Raw genomic sequence first — 21,689 nt, forward strand, 5'->3', positions numbered from 1 at the left:
CATGATGGCGAGCCTGTTCCAGTCTTGTAATGTGTTTCTCAACGACTACAGCACAGGAGGAGAGTGAGGGAAAAGGAGAGAGTGAAGGAGAAAGGGGGGGAAAAGATGGTCATTAACATGTTATGTGCGTCCTGCAAGTGCACCAATGAACACTGGAAAATGAATCTCCCAGCAGCTCTGTTTTCTGAAGGGTGGGTATTTCCAAGTCAAAGAAACGTAGATCTATGGAGTTTCCATGGGCAGCCAGATCAATATTCTAGACAGGGTTACTCTAGACCAGGGATGGGCACTTTGATGGAGGTGGGGGCCACCAAAAATCTGAACTCATCATMAGGGGCCGCAGTGGCTCACGGGTCTGCGTACCCACATCCATAACCACACATGAGGTCAGAGCCGGTCCTAGCCAAGTTTAGATAGCTGGCCYCTAGACTAATTTACCAATCTAAAATATTTTGGCTGTCAGTGACTGACATAACAAGAGAAAAACTGCTTATGCCCAACCAAATTTCGAAATTGCACCTTGTGTTTTCTACTATTCTAACTCTCAACAGTAAGTTGAGACCCCGACTGAGTTCCCGTGGGCCGCCAGTTACCCAGCCCTGCTCAAGACAGGTTCGGACGTTTGACAGGTCGACCAGCTAAGAAGCCAGGGGTCAGAAGTTCACTAAGTGGATATAGATAGCATGGCCACTTACTGTACAGGGAGATCCAGGTCTGTTTCTCACCGAAGTGCTGTATGTAATTCAGCGAAGTACCAGCTAAAATAAAAATTATCTGTATCTGAGGTATAACAGCTTCCTCCACTAAAACCACATACTATACAGAGGCCATTCAAGGTCTTGCTACAGCCCCACATATCTGTATTTATTTTGTTRTGTGATACAGCTTTGACTGGGCCAGGAATCTCTCGAGATATTCTACCCAAAAACCTTTATTTTTTATTTTCTTTCATGTAATTTTGTTCTCAATAGCATAGTTATAATATAAATGAAAGTACTCCTTTTGAACTCTTTCTGCAATAAATTAAACCAATCAAAACTCAAACAATTTTATGCCAGCACACTCTTTGGAAATGAACATTCTAGATTGATACGCTACTGACCCAATTTAAGAAAAATGAGATACAACTGAACTAAAYTGGTTATCTTGGCCTTTTTCCTGTTGGCCGTAATTGGTGCAGGAAATAGTGTTGGCACTGGCAGAGCTGGAGCCTGCTGCCCATTGTCTCTGATATCTGTCACAGTCAGCAGACACAAGGGCCCAACGCCACCTTTATTCTCTGATATCACACAGTACCTCTGCCTTCCCCTGCTTCTAACAAACAGATCTTTCTCACCACTCAGACATGTTTGTCCATAGATCATATCCATCAAATGGATCAACAAACAGACACTAATCATCTGGTGAGATATCAATTTGAGAGATGGAGTTGGTTTCCGCTTGAACTGGTCATGTATGCTTTCAATAACAAATACGTGCACTGTGAATCGTGACGTTAGATGTTTTATTACTAAATTAATAATCGAGACCTTTTCTCCACACCTGAACAAATATGGGAGATAACAATGTATGAAAACAATCCTTATGACCACAAAAACGTTTAAATATATATAAAAAAAAATTTTTTTTACTCTGACTGCTCCTGATACAATGCTCCTGCAATACTGTCATCGCCTCGGCTACCACCAAATGGCCACAAAACAAACACACCATCCCTATACTTCTTTTAAGACAGATTGTAAACTTGACCCTGCAAAACGGCATGCCAAGGCTCATAGCACTTCGATCCCTATCTCCTGCTTCCCTCCCTCCACTTTGCAAGTCCTCCTCACACTGGGGGAGTGCTGGGTGGTGATGGGGGCTGTTGTCAACCAGACTGGGGCTGGGGTGAGGCTGCAGGCACGGTCAGGTCAACCGTGCAGTCGATGGGTGAAACACAGTTCACATTACCATGCAGACACAGAGGAAAACAATGGAGGATCCATCTGTTCCTGTCAGCCATTACAAATCTGGTGTCAGCCAGGCCACTGGACCCAGCTTTTCAAAAGTTATCTATCTGGATTTCAGCTATCGGATAGGATTAAATGTATAGAAATATAATGAATAGAACGGGACTCTCCATTCAAGTCAATGACTTGTCCATTCTATTCATTCTATTTCTATGCATTTAATCCTATCCAATTGGTGAAATCCAGATAGAGAACTTTTGAAGAACTGGGCCATGGAGAAAACAGGCCAGGCCATTTAGTGAAATAACAGTAGGTGTTATGTTTCCCGCCTGGATTGAACACACTTTTTCAACACAGGTTAGGGAGCAGAGAAGTCAAATACCAACTGTCATGGTTCTCCTCTACATAGGTGAACAGGAACTGAACCCATATCATCAATATTTTCCTATTCTTACTTTTGATATTCTTTCAATCATTGTACATTTGCTCAATTGTTTTAGGATAAAGGTTATCTTGTTTGTTATCATAAGGCTAAATAGAAAAAGGTGGGATTGTTACTGAGGCAAAAGCAAAAGTTGACCTCCTATAGGCAATTGTGGTTTGGGTGACTAGAACGCCAGTACTCCTAAAATCAGTCATGCATATCCAGCTTCTGTAATTAAACCATTAATACATTTTCTTCCTAAAATGTAATTGATTCCATTGGCTCATCATTTCATTACTTTCACACACACCTTCTTCCTTTAAAATGGACTGCCCTGCAAAGCGGGTAAAGCCATATCTGTAATTTACTCTGGCTAGTGAACAGACAGTGAACTATGAACTCCAGCTGCCCTTTGGTGCAGACAGTTAGTTCAGGAAGCAACGGTGTACAACCAATGAGGAAAAAGCACAGTCAAACAGACCTTTGAAAATAGACATTGCAACATGCTAAATTCACAAAGTGGAGAAGTTATATGTAGGAATTCCCATCATCCTCATCGCATGACACCCACTGAGAGCATGGGACACCCAAGGCTCTAGGTGAGTCATTGTGTCACTTCTGAACAACCAGTCAAGTACTACCATGTCTCATAGAACCAGAGATAGTGAAAGAGAGAGGAAGAGAGAGAGAGAGASAATGGAAGACAGAGAGCCAGACAGATAAAGGGAGAGAGATGGAACACACATGGCCCCTCAGGTACAGTGTTGTATTTCAAACTGAATTGGGAGAGGAGACCAGGGTTAGGGTTAATCAATCAGCTAATTAGCCTCGAGCTACAGAGCACACTCTGTGTGGGCTGATCTAAGAGAAACTGACTAGGGCCTCTGCCTCCCACCCGGTACACACAGATGGATTCACTGAGGGCTCCAGACTACTCTCACCACTAGAGAGAGCTCTAGGTCACCTATCAGGTCTGTGTGAACACCCCCCCCATCCTCACCCTTAGTATTCCCACCCACACTCCATTCATTCAGCAGACCCAACCACTAGAGGGCAAGCTGTTACTTGACACCCCTTCTATGTGCTGATATCTTTCAGGTTAAATGCACAGTAGGAGTCCTTATGTTCCACTTACAAACCCCAAATATAATGTAGCAAACACCCTCAGACATGCTTAGCACATAAGCACGTTGCATTGAGACACACACACGTACACAGCGCACACACACAGAACCAAGCCTTTACTCACAGTCAGAAGAGCCCTCGTCCTGGTAGTCAGAGGCCACTGACAGGTCGTCTGAGGGTGCCGAGCGGCCCAAACTGGAGCTCTGGTTGTCATCTGAACTGTCCTCCTGTCTGGACTCAGCTAGGTGGGTAAGAACACTACATCAGGATCGGGAGGCCAGGGGGAGGACTTTCAACAGCACACAGGAAATGCCCTGATATGGCCAAATGTGTTAGTTGCACAAATGTATGTCAATGGCGCACAAAATAGTTACATCCCAAGGAAGGATTCAACCATTTTATGGTGTAAAATATGCAGTCACTTACATCTGAAGGGAAACACCTGAGGATTTCTGCAAAATATAAGTGGGGATTAGTTAAATTTAGACTGCAAATTAGGTTATAAGGTTTTTCAGGTGCTTACACTTCCGTCAATGACACCAAACAGCCTACTTTGGTTTCCTGCCTCTCAGACCACAAGATATAACCTCTCACAAATAAGTACAACCTTCACCATGCACAGAGTAAAAAGAAGTAAAGGCTTCCGGTGCAGACATCTCTGATGCAGAGGCTATTCATTTCTTCTCATGTGCTTACTTTCATACATATTTTCCTTTCAATAACAAGTTTCTGAAATCAAAATGTTAACGCTTCTTTCCATCCTCAAAAAAGCTTCAGGAAATGTGAACATCTAATGTCAAATTTAAGTGACACAACTTGTTTCATTATTGTGTGTGTGCATAGGGAGGTAAAGAGGTCAACTAGGAAGAACATTCTGGTAGGCCTTACGTACCTGGAGTAGATCACCCTGAAGTTATTAAGTAAGACGTCCCGTGTTTCCCTGGCATGTTTACTGAGGTTCTCATCCTGTAGAATATCTGATACAAACAGCTCACAGTCTGAAAGACAAGACAGGCAAGTCACACATGTAATAAGTGGAAGAAAAAATATATACCTGTACACCTCAATCCTGAGAAGACGTCATATAAAATATATTATGATTTACTAAGTGGCCATTTTGGATATTTTGTCATTCATTACCTGGAGCATGAACTCTTCCAAAAATGCACATCATTTTAAGTGCCTCAAGCCATACTATGATCTTTTCCATTACAATTTCCACCTTGACATGTAATCACAAACTGTATTCCAAGTCACAAGCATATCAGAAACAATGTTATTTTTCATGCTGGCACAGGAAAAACAAGTTGAACTACAGCGCTTGTTTAGATTTCTTTATTTCCTATAATTGTAATATTACCAGTGGTGAAAGTACTTAAGTAAAAAATACTTTAAAGTACTACAGTAGTTTATTGGGTATCTGTACTTTACTGGTTTGCTTAATATAAGGAATTTGATGTATACATTTTAATTTTACTTAAGTATTACAATTGAGTACTTTTTCCACTACTGTACTTAAGTACTTAAGTACTTTTAAAACCAGATACTTTTAGACTTTTACTCAAGTAGTACTTTACTGGGTGAGTTTTACTTTTACTTGAGTCATTTTCTATTATGGTATCTTTACTTTACTCAAGTATATTAATTTTGTACTTTTCCCACCACTTAATATTACATTAAGGCGTTGACATATGCAAATGTTTGTCAAAGGGCCAAGTCAGGTTGCTCAGTAGTACATGCAAATACGGCAGARGCCAGTGTTCATGTTTGCAAACATTGACAGTTACTCTACAGTGTAAATCAGATGGCAATCTATGAGGAATATCCATAAGGAACTAACTAAAATCTGTAATATTATCTTGTCATAAAGACGATAGAATATGAAATACAGTAAGGCACATGCATAGTTATTCACAGAGCCACTGTAGATAAAAGCATAGTAACAAGTCCAGATGGTTTAATTACTTTGAACATAAATCACTGAATTCTGTAGCACATTATAATAATGTTAACATACATGTTCAGTGCCTTATTGGCAATAAAAGTTGTAGCAATTCTAAACTATCAGTAGGCCTACATATAGCAGTAAAGTTATACAATGTGTCCTCTTACAATGATTCTAGTTATAAGAAAGACAAATATATCGAAAATCGCACAGTATATGATTTTCTATTCCATCCTTATGATAATAGTCTTACATTAAATCATACTGCTTAAAATCAATAGAAATATATATAACATTACCATTCAAAAGCCTCCTAACTTCTTCAGAGACTGTCCCCATCCTTCCCTCAAAGTGCCAGAGGAATTTTCGGACAAATGTTGATAAAGTCAATCAAAACTATACTTTTGTGAAAAGTTATGGAATCTGTGTGGACCGGACTCCTGTCATTTTGTAACTGTTCCCTGCTTGAAATGAAAGCATGTGGATACTCACACACTATACTAATACACTCATGCAACACCTGTACACTTTTGTTACAAAAATTATTTCCGTGCATGCATCTAATGCAAAATCAGAATTGCAAAAATGGGGCGGAGCATGATGTGACTCAATGCTTCCTCTGAATTATGTTATTCAGTTAGGGCTATATCACCTCGTCACATCAGTTTGTTCAAAGTCCCTGTATGCATCCAACTTCAAGTATGAGTAAAGCCTTTGTTCACACTGCAGGCCATAATGCTCAATTCAGGTTTGTTTTTCACATTCATTTTGGAATACTGACTGTACAAACTGCAAGTTAGAAGTTACCAAATCGAATGTGTGTTCAGCCACCAGTAACTTGCTAACATGGATACGCTAGTTGTCATAGTAACGAAGGGTGTTGTGCAGTATTGTAGACTGATTGGGTGGAGGTGTTTGTGCTTTCTACCAAAGACAGTACGATCACGCTTGTAGGCAATATCATGGCGACGTTGATTAGCCAAACTCATGCGCAGAAACACGTCTAACAGAGAAAAAGATTTTAAAAATAAACACGTCTAACAGCCGTCTCTCGCTGAACTGCGCGTGTGCAGGCCGTCAAATCAAAGGCACTCCTTCGATATAAAGTTGTTTTTGACGAAAATGAAAACGTGTCAGTTTATCACTTTCAGAAATTGGAGTAATAACATGTTCAACTACTTAAGAAAGGTTGTACCTTTAGATTTCGAGAAAATCAACAGCTAAGGAATCGTTTTTCACTTCTCTAATTGATTTTTTGCGATGTTGCGTCTATGGGTTTAGAAACTCTAGCTGTGTTCGAATACCAATACTAACATACTGTATACTAATACATACTTAATGAGTATATACTACATACTATATACTCAATTTACGTCACAAATAGTACGGTTACCGCGGTTAGTATGAGTATTCGAAAACAGTTCGTCTTCCTATCACTTAGGGTTGCCATGTTCGTAATTTTCCAGATTTGGCCTACTTTGAAAACGATGTCACGGGTGAAAATTTATCGGTTGCAGGTTTTTGGGCTACTTTTAAATTACACAGCGGCCGCCATGGCATTTCTCTTTAAAAATAAATAAGTGTATAATATTTCACTGTGACCCGCTGCTAATGACTATCAGGCAGTGAGGCACGCTGTTACTGCGTGATTGAGTGGTGGGGAGGGCACTGCAGTAGGAAGTTTATGTTGCGTTTATGTGCTAGTCAGAACTAGGAAACTCGAAGCTGCTAAACGGTTGTAGTTATACACGTGCCGCGTTCAACGAATCATCAAGTCGGAAATTTCCGATTTTCCTAGTTRCGACTAGCATTTAACACAGCAAGAGTCCACTATTGGCTGAGTCACGTGAGTGAGAGGAGACAGAGCAGCACGCGCGCACCACTTGTAAACTTGTTAACCAGTTGTAGGTAGGATATTTGGAGACACCTATTTTCAACCCTTTCTCCATAAAACGTATCAACACGCTAGAACTGATGCGCATCAACAAATAACGGCGACAAAGCACTGGAAAACGACTTTGGGCGCACTAGAGCGCATTAGATAAATTCGCACGGAGGTGGTCTAAACTCCATTCTAATGTCGACTGCTTATGGAAAAGTGTTTTATGCATGATCAGTTATGGGTCTCGGTGGCTGCGTGAGTGGAAATTTGAAATGGAAGTTATGGAACTCCTCATGTSCTTCTGTTATGGGGAAAAGTCTCAATGATACTGACATTAAATGTGGATAATGATACATTTGCATCTGTTGGCCATCATTTGCATCTGTTGGCCTCCGGAGTGGCGCAGCGATCTAGAGGCGTCACTACAGACCCGGGTTRGATCCCAGGCTGTATCACCGTCCCATAGGGCGGTGCACAATTGGCCCTGTGTCGTCCGGGTTAGGGAATGGTTTGGCCTGGGGGAACTTTACTAGTAAAGTCATTGTATAATAAGAATTTGTCTTTAATTGACTTGCCTAGTTAAAAAAAAAAAATGGCCTATTAATGTAAATGCCATTGTAGGCTACCATTTGATACAATAAATATGTTGAAATGACCATATCACGAGTCATTGAAAATCAATTTGTTCCACTTGTGTAGTCTACCTGGAGCTGGCAAACAGATTTAATAAATAGCCCATAACTCCAGTTTATTGTTGTTGTAGCCTTGTGTTATTATGCAATTATTAATGGCCATGTTTAGTTAATTGGAAGTTATCGAAGCTCTATCGTCAAATGTATGCCCTGCTAAAGTTGCCCCGGTCAACTGTAAGTGCTGTTATTGTGAAGTGTACGGGACCGCCAAGTGCTGAAGCGTATAAAAATTGGCTGTGCTTGGTTGCAACATTCACTACCGAGATCCAAACTGCCTCTGGAAGCAACGTCAGCACAATAACTGTTCGTGTGGACCTTCATGAAATGGGTTTCTATGGCTGAACACCGCACACAAGCCTAAGATCATCATGCGCAATGCCAATCGTTGGCTGGAGTGGTGTAAAGCTCACTGCTATTAGACTCTGGAGCAGTGGAAACGTGTTCTCTGGAGTGATGAATCACGCTTCACCATCTGGCGGTCTGACGGACAAATCTGGGTTTGTCGGATGCCAGGAGAATGCTACCTGCCCCAATGCATAGTGCCAACTGTAAAGTTTGGTGGAGGAGGAATAAATGTCTGGGGCTGTTTTTCATGATTTGGGCTAGTTCCAGTGAAGGGAAATCTTAACGCTACAGTGTACAATGACATTCTAGATTATTCTGTGCTTCTAACTTTGTGGCAACAGTTTGGGGAAGGCCCTTTCCTGTTTCAGCATGACAATTTATTTTTTTATTTTATTTTATTTTACCGTTATTTTACCAGGTAAGTTGACTGAGAACACGTTCTCATTTGCAGCAACGACCTGGGGAATAGTTACAGGGGAGAGGAGGGGGATGAATGAGCCAATTGTAAACTGGGGATTATTAGGTGACCGTGATGGTTGAGGGACAATGCCCCCATGCACAAAGCGAGGTCCATACAGAAATGGTTTGTCGAGATCAGTGTGGAAGAACTTGACTGGCCTGCACAGAGCCTGCAAACCAGGCCTAATTGCCCAACATCAGTGCTCGACCTCACTAATGCTCTTGTGGCTGAATGGAAGTAAGTCCCCGCAGCAATGTTCGAACATCTAGTGGAAAGCCTTCTCAGAAGAGTGGAGGCTGTTGTAGCAGCAAAGGGTGGACCAACTCCATATTAATGCCCATGATTTTGGAATAAGATGTTCAACGAGCAGGTGTCCACATACTTTTGGTCATGTAGTGTATTTCTCAAGGAAGAATTTTGTAGTGAACATATTATTAATACTTAATTTAGTGATTGGAATTATGACCCCATCCTCAGTAGCCCATTCCAGCAGGCTTATGGGAAACACAAGCACTTCTTACCTCGAAATCGCCTGSCATTCAGCAAGCTGCTAAATCGTTCTGTTTACATCTTGCCTTATAGGCTACTGAAATTAGATGTAGGCCTATCGTTGGCTATATCATAAACCCAGATTTTTAGTCTGTAGTCTATGCCCATTGAAATGACAAGTCAATCTCGCAAATGGCCATTTATAATGGTTTGTAGTCTTAAAATCTTGCACATAATAACGGCACAATTGCCAGAAAATAGCCTAACATCAAATTTTTTAGTTTGTACAATTGTTTCTTGAGAAATGTCAAATTTCAATTTTCATCACTCAAAATCTCCTGTCGGTTTATCTATAGTTATGCACATGAGCTAAATTAATTTATTAACAATTGTAATCCTGGTTTGAGCCCTGAAAAGCCGTTGTATATCAGACCATATACCACTGGTATGACAAAAACATTATTTTTTTTATTGTTCTAATTACGTTGGTAACCAGTTTATAATACAACGAGGGTTTGTGCTATATGGCCAATATACGGCTAAATCCAGGCACCCCGCACTGCATTGTGCGTCAGAACAACCCTTAACCGTGGTATTTTTATTAACTAGACAAGTCAGTAAAGAACAAATTCTTATTTACAATGACGGCTTAGGAACAGTGTGTTAACTGCCTTGTTCAGAGGCAGAACAACGGATGTTTACCTTGTCAGCTCGGGGATTCGATCTCGCAACCTTTTTCAACTTTTCGGTTACTGGCCCAACGCCCTAACCACTAGGCTACCTGCCGCCCCTATTGGCCATATACTTCACCCCCTCGGGCCTTATTGCTTAAATATGATTTTATTCTAAGGATTCAAAAAACATCTTATTGAGATATTATCCCATTTAAAATGTGTTAATTACGCATCCCCCACCAATCAATTTAACTAACGTGATTGCTATGGGTCTGCTGAGAGAGAATTGAATTTTTACTTCAACACATAAATCATTGAATCTAAATTGGATGAAAATGAAAGGCTTTTGCCACAGTTGCATGTCTGTCTGTTGACCTCTGCCCATTCATCTCTCTTTGACCTGTCATTAGGATTATAACTATGGTCTGTTCTGGTGTGCTCTCTGAGGCCCACAGGAAATGAATGATCAGCACACTCAGTTAACTCTCTTTTCATAACCAGCTAACCTAATGAACCATATGATACATCAACAAATGTGATACACAGTACACATTGCAAATTGTTTTAATATTCTCATAATTACATTTATTTTGAGTATGTTTCAGCTACAAATATGACTACACACTGTTCATTTTCCCCCAAAGATCCTGTATACTAGCATTTTAGCTTGATATCCCATTAACCCTGTAGCCTTTACACAGGAAATCAGATGAGGTCAGGGGGAGAGGAATTCCAGTGATGTAATTGTCCCTTTGACCCGTGTTTCACTGTCCCCCCAGCCATGCTCCTGTGAGGGCTAGAGGAACCAGCCTTCCTTCCTCCACCACCTGCCTGCTGGGCTCACACATATGAAAGGACAGGCCCTTTGTAATCCAGCAGGGATTACACCACCCAACATTGCAGCGCTGAAAGAGTGACAAAAGCCCTGTATCAAACGCAACCCAGGGCTGCTGAGGGGAACCTGCTATGATCTCCCACTACCAACACTGTCACGACCACCTCTCATCTCCTCAAGAAAGCCCTTTAGCATTCGCTCCCCCTGTCTTCTACCCTCTCATCTCTAGTGCCAGGCTTCTTTATCTGTGCATTCCTTTCCATTTCCATTGCAGTGGGGGAGGGACAGAAGGGAGGGACATTGGGGAGGGACAGTCTCTGATCTGATAGAGCCAGGAGAGAGAGAGTCAGGAGAAACCTGAGGGTATCTAGAGTGTGTGTATATCCACCCCCGCACTTCACTCTCAATACATACATTCTCAAGATGGGCAGGCAGGCACCAATGCATAAGGGTAAAAGGACAAATAGTATTGGGTGTATGATGGTTTTACTATCTCTTCGAAACGCAGTGCTCATATGGACCTAACTAGTTGAGGAGACATGGGCAGTTTGACCATCAACATGGCCATTTGCTTAAAGGTCTTCGTCTGCTTAAAACACCTCACGACTTATGTAAAAGAACTATTGAAAGGACTTTTGGGTTAATTCTTAAGAGTCTGCAAATGTTTACATTTTAGAAGAGGGTGAAAAGAGGTAGTTTGCTTTAGGGATTTCCCTAGGGAATCATTGTATTCCCCTTCCACCCTTTGCTCAAATATATGAGAGAGAGGGGGAGGGCTGTGGGTTGGTCTTGGAAGGTAGTAAGATGTGACGCGAGATGAAGAGCACCAGAGTCAGGTGTAGCGCTTATGCTAGATCTGTTGTTGAGAACCTTGCGCATTCAGTCGGTCAGTTAGGTATTGACTGAGAAAAGTATAGGCTTGAGTCACTCTAATCAATTAAGATAGAAGAAAATCATGCCAAACCATATTCAAAACCATGGTGTAGCTGTCTTTGCATAACTTGATTCACCACAGTGTGTGCTGTGCTGGAGAACGTTGTCTTTTACGGAACAATTCCCTATCTCTGATATACATAACAACTGTATACATTTTCACTGTTCAGACATTGTCCCTTGAAAAAGACGAATCTGCGCTATTTCCACCCTCTAGTAAAATAAAAGCAACATTTTGCACAGGGGTATGGATTGTGGATTGAGAGACTGGAAGGACACAAGGAGTGTGTAGCTGCTTCCGATCCTGCATGTCACCGCTTCTCTCTGTCCAGCAGTGGCATGTATTCATGAACGCCAAGGGAAGCCAGGCTTCCCCAAAAAAAATWACCAAGAAAAAAAACATATTAAATTAATTTATCTTTCTGGGTTTCATAATTTACCTTAAATTCGCAAGAGGCTGGATGTATCTCACCAGAGAAGGCATCCGAGCGAGCGAAACAGCGCTCCTCTGTATGTGTAGGCCATATATCTGACGCTGTCTGGTCATAAAGAGTATGACATTGTTGTCATAGCGTTGAATGCAACGGAAGCCAGCGTGCGTTTGGCCTCCCTTGATAATAAAAGTATAAAATAATAGTCAATCAGCGTTGAGCTAAACTGAGTGAGCTCAACTGTGAATGGTCCTGGCGCACTCAAAAAAAAGTGTCAAGGGAAGCCAGTTTGGATTTGGCTTCACTCCAATCACATCGAGAGCATACGCCACTGACAGTATCTTGTTGTGAATCTCGTTGTGTTGTAGTCCTACGGATTCTAGCTAGCTAAAATTGTCCCTTTCCTAAATTAGCCATGGACAGAGATAGGGATTTGGACTTGTGGTTTTACTTAATTCTCCGTACTGGCCAATGATTATAATGGAGATTCTGAGAAGATGTATGTTCAATATGTAGCTAAATGTAGAAGGCTAATGTTAACTAGCTAAAGTTTCCCATTAAAGGAAGTTAGGCTAGCAAGCCAGCTTTTTAGCCAGTTAGCCTAGGACCACAAAAAATTTAAGTGTGTAATTTATGACAGAGTGATAGATTGTTTCTTCAACATGAKAGAGAGGCAACATGTTTTTTCTACTTGCACAAACGCACATGCACGCACGCACAAACACACACATACACACAGAAATCAGAACCATGGACAGCCACATTATATGTAACTTAAGTTGATTGGGCTAAATTGTTTTTGGTATATTTTAGTTGTCACTGTGTTAGACTAAGCAGAGGTGATTTGATGATGTTGAAATGTTGAAGTTGAAATGGTGCTGGAATAGTGGAGGCAGCTCCTGTTTTCTTTGCGACTTGCAGTAACTCTATGTGGTTCTAAATCAATAGTTGTTTAGTCGGAAACATTAACTTGGTTGAACATGCTGTAGGTCATGTAACTGTTTGTTACATGCAGAATGCTTTGTGGACCTCACTTGACAGAGGTTGCTCTCCAGTTTTGTGATGAAACACAGGTGTGGTTGAATTTATTCTGCCACTGTGTCATCTCATTGTCTCGGGCCTTAGGCCTATATATCACGGTGGCAAGGCATATGAACTAACAGGTTACAGAGCAAACAACGCAATTATCACAACACATAGGTTGTAATATGGCTTTTTTTCTGGCTTCCCCAGTGATTTTACCCACTGCTGTCCAGTTAATTGGAACACAAAGCACAGCGAGGTCGATGGGAGAGAGTGGTGGAGAAGGGGGTTGCTGTCTATCTCAGCCAACACTCCGCCTTCACTGCACACTGGAAATTGACTGGGGAACCAGCAAGCGAGACCGACAGACTGTCACTGGGAAAATGAACTGTCACCTCTCATTTCTCAAACTCCTGGCAGCATCGAATTGGCCCGCTTTGAACCATGTGACGCAACACTGATTGAGCTCTGCTGTCTCCATTTGGAACAATACAACTGTTTTTTAAATGAATGGAAAGAGGCCCTGCAGCCGAATGAGGGTGGATGTTCTGTGACAGCATTTTAGCCTTATTCTACTCGACCTGCCATGGTTACAATCGTCTCGTTTCACCACCCCTCATTATTTCCATAGCGCTGCTTCGTTACTCTGCTTTTCTCCCGTTCCTGTTTTTCTTACGCCAAACAGCCATGGTGAACTGACAGGCACACAGTGGCAAACTATTAGGGTTGCCATTTGGATCCTGGAGGCAATTCCAGAAAGTATCAAGACGTTAACCCTGGCCCAGCCACTTGTCCCTCCTGGTTAGCCTGCATATAGGGTAGAGAATGAATGCAGTTGCTGGAGCACTCATGAGGGGTTGGCCTGCAAGTTGGCTTGGGGATGCAGATATGAATGAGCCTCCCAAGGAGGAGGATGATTTTTGGAGACACTTACCTTGGCTCAAATGAACCACTGTCACAACAAAGGAATCACGCAGAAGCGGGACATGTGCCATTCTCTTTGAGGCCTACTGAACACCTGTAAGAAGCTTTTATCCTGGTTCTAAAATGTTTAGGATACCACCCTGATTTCTGCCTCGATAATCAACAAAAGGGATCTCTCTGTGCTGCCCCTGAACTCCCCAATCCCCAACCCCCTAACCTATGAATACTGTATCCAGTTCAGATCCTTTGAAGCCTGCTGTCCCTGCCTTGAAGCCTGCTGTCCCTGCCTTGAAGCTTGGTGTCCCTGCAGTGTGACGTGCCACAGTGGAACCAGAGACCAAGGAAGTGAGCCAGGCATTCAACTTGTAAAAGAGCTTGCAACAACTGCAACCAGCATGGGGCTCACTATTCATTTCTTTGGTGTCAGAAAATGTTACAGTGAAGAGATAACGATGTTCAAAAAAATGTTACTAAATGTTGACTTGTTGCTCTGTATTATCGGTCTTTATGTTTCAGCTGGCATTCATGCTATAGCTTACGCCATTACCATTGTACCTAGTAGTATTCTCTGCCTGCGTTTCTGCCTTTTGCCTCTCTGTGTTCATTGCATGTTAAATCCCTGGCCCTGCTTGTTTTACGTTCTCCAGTTAGAGCTGTAGTGCCACACTGACAGGCTGGTGAAAAATCATCCTCCATCTCCCTGGTTGAACATCTGTCTCCATGGTGCTGGCTCCTCCATTGCTGGCTGTGACGCAGGTGGAGAGCCCAGTGGGAGGTCTGAGGTATTACCGAGTGAGAGGACAGGAATCACACCTCTGGGTTCAAGTCCTGCACTTAGTCCRTTCCCTGTTTTTGTTGGACCTGTCAACCTTCACTATATCTACCGCCATCACCTCCCAAGGCCCCATTGTGACTGTCAGGGTAGAGAAAAGATACATGGCAACTAACCCGACATATTCTCTTTGGTGACTGTAAAGTTTAAAGTGAAACGATGATTGGTTGAAAATCTATCAATTATTGACGCCAATTGCTAGAAGAGAACGTAAAACCTKATTCAGATGTATTTCAAATCATCATGGCTTGCCTGATGACTGTTTGTTTCAAACAGTCTGATGGGGCAAATGGGAGGAAGAGAGTCAGTTTCAAAAAGAGACAACGAGGGAGAGGACCACATGGGTTGTGGCAGGAGGCAATGAGGCAGATAGGTCTTTTAATGGAATGATCATCATCAAGCACCAGTTCCCTCTTTGTTAATAATTCATGGTAAAAAAAAATGTAAGGAACTATGATGACACTACAATTGTCTAATAAGCCATACAATATGTAGATGAAAAAATATCCCCTGCCGCTTTTTAGTCTTGAATATTAAAAGCAAAGAAAAGGAAGAGGGGGAGACCTTCAGTTGACTCGTCGAAGCCATTCTGGTGTCCTGACAGATTGACTAGAGGCCTTTGTGAATCCATTTGTGGGTGAACTTTGAATGAACCTCAGCTTTGGGGGAGAGGGCACTGACAGGCCAGTGCCGCTGGGGCAGGAACTGTGCAAACCTAACACCCAGTGCAAATATTGAGCCTGCCTATAACATCAGGAGATGAAACAGGGTTGTCAAGCCCCTGCCAGCTTTAAGGAAGAGCTGAGGGCAGCATACAAGGTTCAACTATAAATTTAGCTCTAGTGGTGGTAGAAGATTATCCAATTACTTTTCTAATGAACTATTATAGCAATCAGAAGAGAAAGTGGCAAGTGTAAGTGAGAACCTGTACCAATTGTTTGTGGATCTCAGGGCATGGCATTTGTGCATAGCCAAATTGAATTTGGGTAACAAATCTAGTGTGAAACCTGGCACCCTGAAGTTTGTTGTCATGTTTAGAAACCCTGGGGATATTCTGAGGTGAAGAGGTCATTGGTAGCCACCCCATGTGTGGTYAAAGACTCCTCATGTCACATTATGCAAAGGAAAAGAATGGGTTAAACTCAACAGCAATGAAAGACAGAACATTATATATTTGTTAAAGTTTAATTTTGTAAAAACTATTATATAGAAATCAGTAATATGTGATTGTCTATGAACTGCATTTCAATGAAAATTCCATATTTTTCCATCTGATTCCTAATTTCATGAGTAGGCAGATATAAAACAGTTTCAACAACAGTTAAACAATGTTGACTTCCAAAATACTATTTGCGTAGAAAGAACATCGAAGAACAATTCAATTAGTTCCATAGATTTAGATTTTCTTATCCTTATTGTCACATTCAATAAATACTTTATAGCCTACTGTATGGGAACATTTCATTCGCTCACAAATGTACAAATCAGCACAAATACAGACTTTTCAAAACAAACATTTTATTTTTAACTTCTCACATAATTATCTAAATMTATTTGTAGAAAATACCCGTAAATAGTGCAAACATGAAACTAAATTGTTTGCAGAAATTAGTGCACCTAAACCCTGTAAACCTGCAGTYTCCTTGAAAATGTGACAAGTAAAGTGCAGCACCATGAGTGCGGTAATTCAAATGTTATTTGTAAAACGATTGCTTTATGCGGTCTTCGAGCTTGGTGACACATCAGGAGATGAGGCGATCTCTCCCAAATCATTTGCCGGTACTGCTGTGTTTAGAAAGACCGTGCCTGCTTTCTCACGCTTTTTCTGCTTCATCCTGCGGTTTTGGAACCAAATTTTCACTTGAGTTTCGTTGAGCTCGAGAATAGCGGCAACTTCCACTCGCCGGGCCCTGGTCAGGTACTTGTTGAAATGGAACTCCTTCTCGAGCTCTGTCAGCTGCTTTGTGTTGAAYTTGGTACGGATTACATTCTGTTGACCAGGGACTCCATATTCTGAAACTGTAAAAGTTAATGAATGAATGAAGGAACTGATGGAATAAKTWGAATTTTAAATTAAGGAATGAAAARAGGAATAAACTGTATTATGATTATGTGATGATTGTGAGCAGCCAAGCAAACAGATTCTGTATTTGATCATTTATTTTACGCACCACGGCACATTTTACGCAATAACATGCAAAGCACAAACATTGATTAGGCAGTGTCTCTATAATTTACTCATATATATATATATATATATTGTAATGTTGTCTATAAATTACCCTTTGTCATGACAGTGTTATTTATGACCATGTCCCAGGAGCTAACAAACCTGTTTTAGGGGGATTCCTCTTAACTTTCATCCAGTCGAAAGTTTTTGAAGTTAAATCTGCATTGAAATCATCCGAATCCTTATCACTATATTGGGAAGGAACTAATCTCGAGTAAATACTCTCCAAGTATTCTTGTTGCCCCTGTTCTCCACTGCAAAAGTGCAGATACTGGCTGCTTGGTGCAGACCCTGGCTCACTGTTCCCTTCGGCCAGGGGGGGCATGTTCGTTCCAATGGCTGACACAGGAATCCCAGGCGACTGAATGAAACCTCGTTCTTGTTCATGAATTAGAGCGTATTGATGAGGTCCATAATCCAAGTTTGGCCCTGTTGGCGAGCCATACACCGAGTTTCCCGTTGAGCCAAACTGGAGATCTATATGATGTAGCTGGGGCTGGTGGAGAGGGTGGCTCYAAGTCTGGTGCACCGAAGAACCGCCAACTAACCGCCCATCCGACACAAAACTATCACTTGTTGCGCATGAATTGGAAGATAAGGAGGACATGTATCCATGGTTTAAATTGTGGTATCCGGCATTGGCGTTGAATATGTTAGTCCCCCTGTTACAAATGGTATAATCTAAGTAAGAGTTCATCCTGTATTGTTATGGCAAAATTAATGAAGACGGGTCAGTCCACCTTAATTGCTCTTCCCTGTGCCCTACAACCTCTAGGTAGTATGTCAAATCTGTAAAACTGCCTACCAGGCTCATATCACCTTAGTYACAGACCATGTGACTCACTTTACGCCAATGGCAATTGGGACCTATAGCAGTTTGTCAGGTCAGGATCGTCCATCAAACGTCTCACATTTACATGACAAATGCTTCAGTCAAACTCGCCCATCAATCTGATAAGAACACAAACACGTCACACCACTTCTGCAAGGACCTTCTGGTCAGAGTGAGGGAGAACGATAGTCTGAAAAAGTGAAAGATTTTGAAATTATTTCAATTTCGTCTCTCGTTAATTTAGAGTTTGAAGCAAACAGTTGATTGGATGGTCTATGTGATCGAAATAGTATTTTGGCTGTGCTTTTTTAACAGTATTATAAGAGTAAAAGTAAGTTTAGTGAACTGAAATGTTTCCATTGTCATTCATGCAGTTAACAAGAGGATATAAGATTGGTGTATAATACCAGGAGTCCTCTATGAGAATTATGTTGCCCAATGTGTATAAGTATAGCAGCTCATGTGAATTACTTGATTAGCTCGGCGTGTTCTTCTGTCTGAGAGCTAATTTTACAGAGGAGTCTTGAAATTAATGCGACGATCAATCTTCTGCTCCTCTAAACGCTTGACAGCTTGTTCTCCAATTTGCTCGAGAGAGAACAAAGAACAGCCTAAATCATTGTGCCTTTATGGACTTTTAACAATTTATTATTGCATATAATCTTTACCAGACTATACCTAATGTGGCCTATTTCATTTGACATATTTMAATATATTTTGTATGTATTTTACTCTAACTAGACACATTTAGACTATAAATAGGTAGAGCAAGCTCTTTTTGATAACAAGATGTGCAAGAAAACAGTTCTGCAGAAAGTCTGACCAACAAATGCATTTATTCAACAATATACAGAAATTATTCGTCAGCATAGCCTACACATGCATTTCAAAGGGTATCCAAAAGGATTTCACAATTAAATTACATTTTGAGGAACATTGATTCAACTGTCCCTGAAGCATAAGAGTCTGTCTGTAAACACTAAGCCCTATGATAAAAAATAACAAAATACATTACATTCCCATAAATTAAATTAATAAATAACATATAAACAACATTGTAATAAATATGTTTGTAATATTCCAATGCACACAGTTGGGTCATGACCTGCTCCACTTATAAAAGTGCATAATGTCAAGTCTTGTACAAAAACATAAGTGAGAAAAGTTTTTGCTTGATATTGATTTAAATTAAATGTTTTACATTACCCGGTGGTTTCATATAATTAAATAATTTCAGGTTTATACTATATGGATAAGAAATCAAAATAGAAAAACAGAACTGTCCAACAGGATCGAATAGCCTATGCAGGTGCTGATCTGTGGGCGGGATCACGTTGACTCTAGCAATACTTATAAACACTCTATTCGAATTAACTCTGTGTTTAACCTCCGACTCTAGTGGTCACAATCAGTCGCTTAATTCCCAAAATAGTTAAAGCTGCTCTTTTCGAGTAAAATATGAGTAACTCTGCTGTAATGACTCAACACWATTTGCATGCATTTGGATACAGCGAATAATTGGCCTTTTGCGCAACAAAAAAATACTTTTATGTGTGCATACCTGAACTTTGGATTCGGTCCACTAAGGATCTGATTATGGTCAAGGGACATATTGACTACATATGCTATAAATGAGTCAGTTTAGGAGCTTGCTTGATTCATTCTTGAGAAGAATGATGCCCCAATAGGTATGATGTGTTTGGATCATATAGTGTAGGTTTAGGATGGTGTTGGCTTGACGTCATRTGTGCAGTATGATTACACTGGTTATTTATCCCGCATGCAGTGAATGGCAAGTTCACATCAACATGAACAGGGTCAGCTTGAGCATAATGAATGGAAAAACTACTATCATTGTCCTGCATACTGCAAGGAGCATATTCTGGGGTTGTGGCATATTTCTGTTGCCCTTTCATTGAGTTTGGATAGACTGATGCACTGACATAATCGTTTTGTTGATGCTTTAAAGATGGCGGGGAAACAGTGTCATAATCCTCCCCCATTGCATTAATATAACCAAGATTGGTAAGAGTTCCAGGGCTACCTAAAGAAGAGCACAGTCCTTTAAACTTTCCATCTTTCTTGCACTTCATTCTCCGATTTTGAAACCAAATCTTGATCTGCCTCTCCTTTAGACTGAGTTGGCWAGCCATCTCCACGCGCCTGGGGCGGCAAAGGTAACGATTGAAGTGGAACTCCTTCTCGAGCTCAACCAACTGGGCGCTTGTGTATGCAGTGCGCGCCCTTTTGGAGGCTGCAGTTGTTGGGTTTTCCTCGTCACCAAATAGTTCTGCCGAGAGAAAATGAAATGTAACATCATTCATAAATTGAATAGGCCTACAGTACCTAAACAAAATCTTAACAACATTAGGCTATATTACATAACATTATATCAACATGTAAGCTTCTATCGAAACTGGAAATGCAATTAGCCAACGCCCATTGGTCGTAATCATATAATACAATTAGGATTTATCAAGCTTAAAAAAGTATTATTTGTAGACCTAAATGGGAATTTTACTGTCCAARTATTTATTGGGCTAGGAATTTGAATACACACCATTAACTTCTAYGGGATTGTCTCCGTTGTTCTTTATACAGTTCTGAATTGTCGACTTCTTCATCCACGGGAATATGCTTTTGGTGAAGGTAGAATTTGAGTTAGGGTCAATCTCTTTTGGGTGCTGTGATTTGCTGTTGCCATTTGACTGCGATGAGCAATCCAACTCCTTCAAGTTGATCTGGCTCTCCAGGTAGGCCAAGGGTTGGTGGGATGGTGCGTCATGATTGTATCCAAATCCACTGGCACCTTGGTATGGGGACTCTCCAAATATTGCTATGGCGTCTTGGTAGGTATTTCTCTGCATTGTCAAGAAATGTCTCATCAGCTACTGGGGCCCTTTTGACCTTCTGAAGGAACATTGGCAACCAGAAGTCACGTGACAGTTTCCTTCCAATGACCTCTTYGTTGCTGTTCTGAAAGGTTATGAAAAAACACAGAATAAGGGAGGTGACAGTATGAATCCATCTTATCAACTCAATAGCACCATGACGTGAATAGGACCCTTTCAACCTGCTTACAGAGGCAATGTCAGACTATACGATAGTCTCTAATATCTACTTTCCATTCTCAACCCTAAAAAAAGTAATTGTTTGTTGAGAAACAAGTCACCAGTTTTTAGTCCAGTAGTGTTATTCAGCATAGGCCTACTTTTGCAGACCCGTCAATGGGCTTAAACAAATAAGAATGCAAACAACAATGCAATTTGAATTCCATAAAGGCAAGACATTATTTTTATATTTTCAAGAATTTAATGCTAGAATGCTTGAGGCCTGTGTGAAACTATGCTATTTTAGAGAAAAACGAAATAGCCCTACATGTTAAATTACTAGCCTAAATAAATACAACTAATTAAAGACACATAGGCTATAGGTCTTACATAGGCTAATGATAACATTATTATAATATACAACTGTCGATAGAGATTTAGCCAACAAAACTCGACAAAAAAAACAAGGTAACTGTGTCAAGTCTCCTACATAAAGCCCAATATAGGGGGAAGAAAACAGCCAATTTCTTTATTCAATATCAGATCAGCTTAACCGTTAATGGTAGCCTATAATTGTATARGTCTAATCACGTTTCCTTACYTTTCCATTGAAA

At 40.9% G+C, this 21,689-nt stretch overlaps 2 protein-coding genes across 7 annotated transcripts in view; both read right to left on the bottom strand.

Annotated features, from left to right (window-relative positions):
- Nucleotides 1–21,689, bottom strand: part of LOC111978747 (src kinase-associated phosphoprotein 1) — a 70,907-nt gene that overhangs the window by 28,733 nt on the left and 20,485 nt on the right. For 3 of the 6 annotated variants that reach the window (XM_024008983.2, XM_024008981.2, XM_024008982.2), the window contains 2 exons: nt 20,586–21,001; nt 18,845–20,315 (listed from right to left, as the gene is read on the bottom strand). In XM_024008983.2, coding sequence (XP_023864751.1) covers nt 19,684–20,315; nt 20,586–20,910 — 957 coding nt within the window. In that variant the 5' untranslated portion in view covers nt 20,911–21,001 and the 3' untranslated portion in view covers nt 18,845–19,683. Of the gene's footprint in view, nt 1–3,622; nt 3,740–3,924; nt 3,951–4,390; nt 4,497–5,742; nt 7,072–18,844; nt 20,316–20,585; nt 21,002–21,689 lie in introns of those variants that run through there. The other 3 variants (XM_024008977.3, XM_024008979.3, XM_024008980.2) reach the window with 3 other exon arrangements.
- On the bottom strand, nt 16,235–17,974 carry hoxb1b (homeobox B1b). The gene is made up of 2 exons (XM_024008984.2): nt 17,296–17,974; nt 16,235–16,982 (listed from the first exon to the last, which is right to left on the bottom strand). The coding sequence occupies exons 1-2, from the start codon at nt 17,888–17,890 to the stop codon at nt 16,678–16,680; spliced, it is 900 nt and encodes a 299-aa protein (XP_023864752.1). The 5' UTR covers nt 17,891–17,974; the 3' UTR covers nt 16,235–16,677.

The sequence above is a fragment of the Salvelinus sp. IW2-2015 genome, linkage group LG18 (genome assembly GCF_002910315.2).
Source record: "Salvelinus sp. IW2-2015 linkage group LG18, ASM291031v2, whole genome shotgun sequence".
Taxonomy (NCBI): domain Eukaryota; kingdom Metazoa; phylum Chordata; class Actinopteri; order Salmoniformes; family Salmonidae; genus Salvelinus; species Salvelinus sp. IW2-2015.